Raw genomic sequence first — 8,901 nt, 5'->3', positions numbered from 1 at the left:
GTGGGTGGGTGGGGGGAGCAAATGGAGGGATGTGCCCAGGTAAGAGAGAAGAGAAACAGAATTAAGGAGAAAATGTGGGGAAGAAAACATCTTCCTATCCAAAACCACATCCTCACAAAGGCTCTACCGATTAACTTTCTCTGTACCTCAGCAGACCTTCCCACACTGGCCTTTCTAGAGAAGTCCCCAGTAAGGCTCACCTCAGTGAATTGTATTGCTACACGGAAACACCTGAGATTGAGAGATTTATAAAGAGATTTATTTGGCTCATGACTCTGGTGACTGGAAGGTGAGCAGGAAAATTAATTTATAAACGCACATCTCAAAGGCTGACAATGAGTTTAATCTCAGTCTATTCTGAAAAGCTCTGCTGGCTTAGATGGGCCATAGCAGGAAATATTGTTTTATTAGTACAGAGAAGTTTCAGAGTTCCAGAAGAAAAAAATTTGTAAATTTTGTCCTCTTTGGCAGATGCCAGATACGATGCTCCCACCTTCCTTTCCCCGCTGCTGTCTTTGGAAAGGACCAACATCAGGTTAACCTGGTGGTGCAGTCAGTTGCATATTGAACTGCGATGCTGGAAGCCACCTGCCAGTAACAGCTCAGGTCCCGGATCAGCCTGAAAACAGCCCTACGTACCCAAGATATTGAAAAGCTGGGGACTAGGGGGAGGGGATTGCAGTGTGACAAGACCATGTTGAGGATGACTCTCTCTCTTTCTCTCTCTCACTCACATAAAATAAATTTTAAAAAGAAAAGAAGGGGCTAGCAGGTGGCATGGTGTTTAAGGTGCTGGACTCACACATGGCCAACCATAGTTCTTGTCCCAGATCTGACGCCTTGAAATTCACACTGGGTTTGTGGGCATGCATGCCCAAAATCCTAAGAGAATGGAGGAGAAGGGATTGTACCATGATCACCCCCCACACACCTCCTATGGGAAAAAGAGAAAAGGAGCAACATTTCTTCCCCTGACCCCCAAGAGGGCATGTGTGATTCCCAAAGAGTGGGGAAGCGGGAAATCATCCCCCTTCTCCTCCATTATTCTCTTGAGATTTTGCCCCCCCCCATACCTGGCATGATTTTCAAGCTGCTAGGTCCAGGACTTGAACTGCAGTCAGCCATATGGGAGTCCAGCAGCTCAACCACCATACCACCTACTGGCCCCTCGAGCAACATTTCTTAAGAACCAGTTCAGAGGAAAGCAGGTGGCAAGCTGTGGTGGCTCACCAAAAGCCCCAAGCAATTTAAATATTTTCAGACATGGGTGTTCTGTACTGGTTGGTATTATGGCAAGCAACGTCCATATTTACTGTTTATCACTGAACAAATTCAGTGAATGCCTACCTGTTGCAAGACTGGGCCTGTAAAGATTCTAAGAAGAATTGTGCCCTTACAGAATTTACGTCCTAAAGAACAGACAAAGGTGCTTTCACATTCTAGGCAGTGGGAGGAGATGAGTGACTCATCACTTGGACTTGGGGACTGGGGAGGCGGGGGCTTGGGGGGAGAGACAGAAAGGGGACACTGCATGGAATGTGGCTCTCTCGGGCTGGATCTTGGAGGAGGGAGAGAATTTAGAATGCAGACACAGCAGGAAAGGAAATAACATTAATCTAAACAGAATAAGGAGTTAAGAAGGACCTGGAAGAGAAAGTACAGGAGCAGAAAAGATTGGTTCTGATCCAGGCAGCAGTCAGTAGCCCTGATGCCTGATGGAAACATGGGCGGGGAGTTGCGCTCTTGATACCTAAAGTGGAAGGAAAGTGGGCCAGATCCTGGCCAGTTTACAAGGGCAGGCTGGGGGGTCTGGAATTTGACCAGCTGTGAGAGGATTGAGAATTGACATGTTTAAAGTTTGCTTCTGGAAGCTTTAACATGGGTTAAAAAGGAGAGGCTGGATTTTGAAAACAGTTAGGAAGTCATAATGTGGAGAGTAATAAGGCCTGGCTAGGGTAGCAAAACTGCAAATGGAGAGAAAGGAGGAGGCTGCAGGAAGAGCCGGCTGCTTGTTGGTTCAAGCTGTTTGCAGGTTCCATGAAGTCCTGTTACATGCTATGAGATAGATGAGCCTTGAAAACGTCGCATGGGGGACCAGCAGTTGGCGTAATGGCTATGTTGGTGGACTCCCATGTAGTCGACTGTGGTTCGAGTCCCGGACCCGGTGGCTTTAATTCACGCCGAGTGTGTGTGCATGCCCAAGATCCTGAGAGGAGAATAGAGAAGGGATTGTGGCATGACCATTTCCCCTGGGGGGTGATTTCTCACTTTCTGTCTCTTTCACTCTCTCTATCTCTCTCTGTCTTTCTGGTGAGCACACACGCCCTATAGCAAAAAACTCTCCAAAAAGAAAGAAAAAAAAAAAAACATCAAATGGAGTGAAAGATGCCAGACACAAAAGGTCACGTGTATGATTCCATTGACATGAAATAACCAGAAGAGGGAAATCCATAGAGACAGAAAACAGATCAGTGATTGCCAGGGGTCATGGAGAAGAAGGAATGGGCAGTGGCTGCTTAATGTATATGGAGTCTTCTTTGGGGTGATGAAAATATTTTGGAACTAGATAGAGGCAGGGATTGTACAACACTGTAAAAGTGCTAAATGCCACTGAATGACACATTTTAAAATGGTTCATTCACTACATGAATTTTGACCTCATTTTAAAAAAAATCATAGAAAGAAAGCATAGCTCCATTATACGCCTGACCAAGAACAGTCTTCTTCCAGCTGGGAAGCTTTTGGTCTTTGATGGACAGTGTGCCTTCAGAAAGGTTGCATGTGGGAAGGAGAGGTCAGAGGAGCCAAGCCAGGAAGGAGAAGAGGAAGAAAGGAGACCTGTCCAGGGAGTGGGAGACAAGGAGAGAATGAGTTACAGTAGCCAAGGTGAAAAGGCTTCAAGAGAGAAGCAGTGATCAAAAGGGTCGAACGCTGGAGAGAAGCCAAGAAACACGTGTAGAGAAAAAGCCCTTGTTGGAAGCAGCCATTTAAAAAAAAAAAAAAACAAAACACAAAAAAAACAACCATTTGGCCCACTTGGGGTGGAGTCAGTGTAATGTCCTCTCCTCATGGCCCAGAGTCTGCCTTGAGCTTCAGAGGAAGGGGTGACTAACATCCCTTCCAGACCTAAGCCCCATCCCTCCAGCTTCTGGGCAGGTTGCATGGTCATTTAAAGACAGTTTACAGAGGGGACTGTCTCCAAAGTGGGAATGTGGCCTCTCCACCTCACATGCCAAAGTGGGGCTACCCAGCAGGGCCTCAGCCAGCCCAGACTCCAATAATTCAGCCGGAACATGGGTGTTCAGACAAGCTTCCTGTGAGAGGGTAAGATGAAGGGAAGAGCGCCCTGGAACCTCGTACCAGGAGGGCCTTGTGTACACTCCTGGGGCAATCGGGTAAAGTAATGCATCAAGTTAGGCCTTGGGGGATGGACACCGGATGAGTGCCCCCAGAGGAGAGGGCCCACCCAGTACTTCTCTAAAGTGTTTCTCAAGTCCCTCCTGATGGCGAGACCGTGTCCTCTATTCTCTGCTCTTGCACACTTGTTGTATACCTTCTCTGAGAGTCTGTTTGCTGAAAATGGAGCAGGATACCCACTTCTTTGGCTACTTCATTGTCCCTCCCCTTAAACCTGTCTGTGGCTCCCTACAAGGCCCAAATGGAGGAGCCGGTTGTAAGGTATAGGATTGAGCATCCAATAAGTGTCCATTGCACTGTCGGGTGTCAACGGCTTTTGCTTTGCTTTCCAAAAAAGGCATCTAATTTTTCTCAGGCTGGTTTGTTTTTACTGTCTATATGATCAGCTTGAATTATACCTGATGAGTATCAAAATAATAACTGTAGATTAAGTTGTCCTCCTTCAAGATTTCTTTGGGTTTCATTGAGGGAGGGAGTGCTGGACACCTACCCATCAAAAAACCCTTACAAGGCAATAAACGGGTTAGTGAGATTTCAATATTCCTGAAATTCTCTGGTGTCACCTCCTGCGCTTTGTGCTTTTCCCATAGTTGCTCAGAGTGACAACTGCATTCTGAACACCAGGACATTCACTTGTTGTTACTATCTTCTGCTGGTGTTTGGAGAATGATTGTATTTATTGCTTATTCTGAGGGTCAACATCTTTTAAGTACCTTCTCATTTCGTTAAATAATTACAAACTACCTTATTCTACTTTGGACAATCAGGCTTAATTCTCAATACATGTTAGATATTAACATGTTCAAGATATTTTATGAATTACGTAAATAATGCTTTTTTAAAAATTGCCAGACAGTATATGCACTCCCCAGAGAGAGACACACAGAGAGGGAAAAAGCACCTCCCCAGGGCACATGCCAAAATCTTTTCTCCTCCATTTCTGCATCCTGCCGGGACTTTGGGCATGCATCCACATGTGTCCAGAGTGTTTTTCAAGTCACAAGGGCCAGGATTCGAACCACAGTTGACTATGTGGGATCTAGTTTCCTTAACCACTAGGCTACAGGGCTGCTTCAGTATGCCTTTATATAATATGTGTCCAATAATTTAAATTATTTTGGTAATATACAGTCATTAATAAAATTGTGTGATTCCTTTTTTTACAGTCAGCCATTGAGAAGTTAACCCACGATTACCTTAATTTGTTTCACTTTCCACCACTAATTAAGGTAAGTAAGGTTTTTTCCCTTACTAACTTTGTGGGTTACTTTTATTGATACCTGCACCTGCTACATCCACACCTACATTTGCCAATGTCGGAAACTTGTTTGTAGTGAAATGTAATCATATCTGTCCAACAAAAAGCTCTTTGAAGCTTAGGCTGTATACAAATTGAATACCCTTGTTCCCTGTAAGTTGAAATATTAACATGTTCATGATAAGAACAAAAGAGCCTACCTTCATGGTGAGAAGACGTGAGTGTCCACGTTGCAGCTGAGGGCCTTGGGCCTCCCACCTGGCTTGGGAGACCTTTTTTCAACATGTAAGTCACTGAAGGAATTTCATACACTAGAGCTCAGGTTATCCCTTGCAGTGGGGGTGGGGGGATTTTTATCGTTTGGAATATATAGTATCGTTAACATATTTTTAATGTACTCTGAAGGTATATGCCATATTTTGCTATATGATCAGCAGATTCTTGGAACTCGTACACAGAGCTCATTCACTAATATCTTTGGCTTTCCATCCCAGTTCCCCTGAAGATTCATTTTGTTCCTTTGCAAGGTCTTCCGCTACACGTGGAAGCACATCATTTCTCTTTGAGAATAGCTTGGAAATATCACAAGCATTGTGCAACTCAAGCTGGCGTCACACAATGCATCTTCAGGTTCCCTTCTATGGTAAAATTGCACAAAATAAGAGGCACTGTGAAAAATGTAAAACAGAGACATACTCCTGGATTGTCGGAAAAGTCATGATGTTTTGTTCTATGTTTCTCTATGAGAAAACACGTCATGACCTTTCCGACAGCCCAATATTTGAAGTGCATGAGAGAAATCCCTGGCAAAGTTCTTGAAGGCCTAATCAGTCATGTCTCTTGCTTTACGTTAATTGTAATGTGTAGCTTAATCCAAACGAACCAAAAGTTAAATAACGGATTTGAATGGAAAAAAAGCCAGTGCTGAAGAAGTTGTCTCTATAATCATAGGAAGTAAAGTGTAGACACCAGCTAGTATAAATGGTGCTTGGTTTTCTGTTTTAGGACTCAGGAGGTGAACCTGAAGAAAATGAGGAAAAAATAGTGAACCTTGAACTTGTTTTTGGTTTTCACTTGAAACCAGGGACTGGCCCACAGGTAAATCACATTTTAAATCCTTCAGGTACATTTCAATCGAATTTGCTCTTTCTCTCTCCTGTAAGTCGATGGTTTACACACCCCCTTTCCAGCTGGTAACTTGATTGAGCAAATTTATAGACTTTATAAAATAGAATTTAGCTCAAAGGCTGCCAGCTGCCTCTGTGATTCAGTCTAGGACTCTTTCTCAGTCTGCTGAAGAATCCTGAGTAAGCCCCACCTCCCTCAAGATAACTCACAGCAGATCGCAGAGCAGGCGGGAGGCCATGGATCCGGCGTTTGTTAGTACTCCTCAGCATCACGACTTCCTGATTCCCACTTCTTACGGAGAATTTGTTTTCTAATGCCAAGAGTAAAGCAACACCAAGAATGGGTGGTGGGGCAGATGACGGTGCAGTGGCAAAACATGATACCTGTGAGGCCGACCCACATGGGAAGGTCTCTAGTCCACACTCTGAGGTCTGAGTGTGCGACACGTGCCAGTGATCCAGGCTGGCTAAAGACAGAGGTGGATTATGGTGTCGGGGCCCTGTTGGGGTTCTGTTTCTCTGTTTCTCTGTCTCTCTGTCACTCATGGAATAAGTAAAATAGACTTTATAAAACAAACTAACACCAAGAATGGAACTGTAGATGATATGGAGACCCCAACGATCAACTCTAAATAATGTGGCAAGGCATTTGACCAGCACTCACTCAATCAGGCTTTCACTTTATATCATTTTCAGAGTCTTGAGAAAAGATTTGGTCTAGGTAGCATATGAATTAGCATATAATAGGTTTGTGTCACTTCGGATTACCATAAATAGCTGACAATAATAATGATAACTTCTATTAACTCACCGCTTATCATATAGCAGGCATACAGTGTTGAGGTGTAAATGTCATTTCCTCCCATTTTGCAAAGAGAAACTGAGGCTCTGAGAAGTTAAATAACTTACCCAGGGTTACATAACTAACAAGTAGCAGAATAAAGATTTGAACACAGGCTACTCTGTTCCCAGACCCAAGCTCTTTAATATTATACTATTTGTGCCTTTCCTGGGAGGAAACCAATGGACCTTATAGCTAGAACCCCTGGCAGAGTATAGGTTGCCCAGATAGGGACATTGTCCATTCATTAATAAAACCGTGCTTACCCCAGGCCATTCTGGGAGACCAGTGCTTGGGGATGATTGGAAGTTGTTATAAAGAGCTGAATCTCACCTGGGGCTTCAAAAGATGCTCTTTCTAGTCACTGTGACAGCCTGCACTGCTGCAGGTCTGTTGATGCCTCTGCTGCATGAAAGACTTTATCTCCCTTATTTTGGCCACAAAACTTGGCTGAATGTCCTACCTCTGTCTCTCTCCTCTCTGGTGAACACATAGGCCCTATGGCAAAAACTTAAAAAAAAAAAAAAAAAAAAAAAAAAAGTGAGAACATCTCTGAATCCAGGTTTCTTTTATATGAATACTTTCCTTCTCCCTCTACAAATGTATCACTGCCTATTCATTCCTGTTGTTGGAAGCAACTACAAAGGGGACAGGAGAGTAAGTTCTTCTCTCTCCACTATGTCAGGCCCTCATTCCCCTGAGAGTCTATAGTTCTGCCCCCTCACCCCACATCAGTCTGATGGTAAGCACATGGCACCTTTCAATTTCAATTGCTTTCTCTAGTATCCTTGATTCCATGGCACTCAGTTTATGAATTCTCCTTGTTTAAACCTTTTTATGACTTGAAGGTGATAAAAAGAAGAGAGAGAAGAATTTCCTTGGAAGAGAGGTCTCAACCAAGAACATATGTTCAATGAACAAAGAGATTACTTTTAATATGGAAAATTGAAAAAACATGTTTTTCAGTAAATATCAGAAGCTATAAATGATATCTGAGACCAAACTCTATTGTCTGATTTTGATCATAATTGCATAGACTTCCAATGTCATGGGTTATTCACAAGGCCTAAAGTTGCTGCAACTTTCACTATTCTGCTGTACCTTCATCGCCCAACCAGAGTATTAATTCCCTCCATTCATTCAGTAGGCATTTATTGAAGACTTACTTTGTACCAGGCTCTATGCTAGATGTCCAAATTCAAAGTCTAGAAGTACAGTCCCAGCTTGCAAGGAATTTACAGCTAATCTGGAGGAACAGATCCAATCTAGGGTGAGGGATAATGACTTCTTTGTAGAAGTAATGCTTAAACCAAAACTTGAGAAGCATTAGGAATTATTAGCAGAGAAAGGACTTTGAAGCCAGGTAAACACAGGGACCCCTTCTTGCACTGATTCCTGTGGGACCTCCCAACTCTTCTCAAACATCCTCTCTCTAGGAAGGCAGCATGGACCAGGTGGCATAGTGTGATAACAGAAGGCCAGAGACAGAACTGGTGACCAGAAAAACAACTGTCATATATGCAAGGAGTTAGAAAGGTTTTAAGCAGACTTATGCTTTTAACAGACCTCTCAGAAGCATAGCAGAGGATAAGTTGGAAAGGGGCCAGGCTAGAATGAGAAGGATCTGTGAGTAGGCAGGGTAGTGAGAGTGATGAGGTTCTGAGCCTCGGCCAGTGCCATGGGTCCCAGGATACATGGAGGGGGAACTGGTCACATTGTCACAAGCTGGAGATGAGATGAGTAAGGAGAGGACCCCCAGACCACGTCGAAGTTTCTAGTGTGGTCACAGGTGGACAGGAGATGTTATAAAGTAATAGATCAAAAGTAAAATTCACGAGGTGCATATAATGTCAAGGTGCTAAAAGTTAAAGAAGTGACTGTAGTGGGTGAGGTTAGTCAGGAAGAGGTTTTTAGTTCTGTTTTGTTTTGTTTTTGGAAGGAATAAGTATTTTATTAGGGTTTGAAGAAGTTGAAGGACAGGGACCAGCAGTCAGCGTCATGGCTATGTTGCTGGACTCCCATGTAGTCGACTGCAGTTCAAGTCCTGGACCCAGTGGCTTAAACTCACGCCGGGCGCGTGTGCGTGCATGCCCAAGATCCCGAGAGGAGAGTGCAGGAGAAGGGATTGTGGCGTGGCCATCCCCCCGGGGGGTGATTTCTCGCTTTCTATCTCTCTAACTCTCTCTCTTTCTGGCGAGCGCACACACCCTGTAGCGAAAACCTCTCATAAATAAATAAATAAATAAATAAATAAATAA

The 8,901-nt window shown here is 43.8% G+C and overlaps 1 protein-coding gene across 1 annotated transcript in view; it reads left to right on the top strand.

The window, feature by feature from the left end:
- The window catches only part of MAP3K20 (mitogen-activated protein kinase kinase kinase 20), a gene marked incomplete in the record, with an annotated part of 221,492 nt that overhangs the window by 186,819 nt on the left and 25,772 nt on the right, over window positions 1–8,901 (top strand). Inside the window, 2 exon segments of the mRNA XM_014588849.2 lie at window positions 4,584–4,646; window positions 5,681–5,773. Of these exon segments, the coding sequence (XP_014444335.1) occupies window positions 4,584–4,646; window positions 5,681–5,773 (156 nt within the window).

Source organism: Tupaia chinensis, unplaced genomic scaffold (genome assembly GCF_000334495.1).
Source record: "Tupaia chinensis unplaced genomic scaffold, TupChi_1.0 Scaffold000314_1, whole genome shotgun sequence".
In the NCBI taxonomy this organism is placed as follows: domain Eukaryota; kingdom Metazoa; phylum Chordata; class Mammalia; order Scandentia; family Tupaiidae; genus Tupaia; species Tupaia belangeri.
This window is presented reverse-complemented; position numbering and strand designations above follow the sequence as displayed.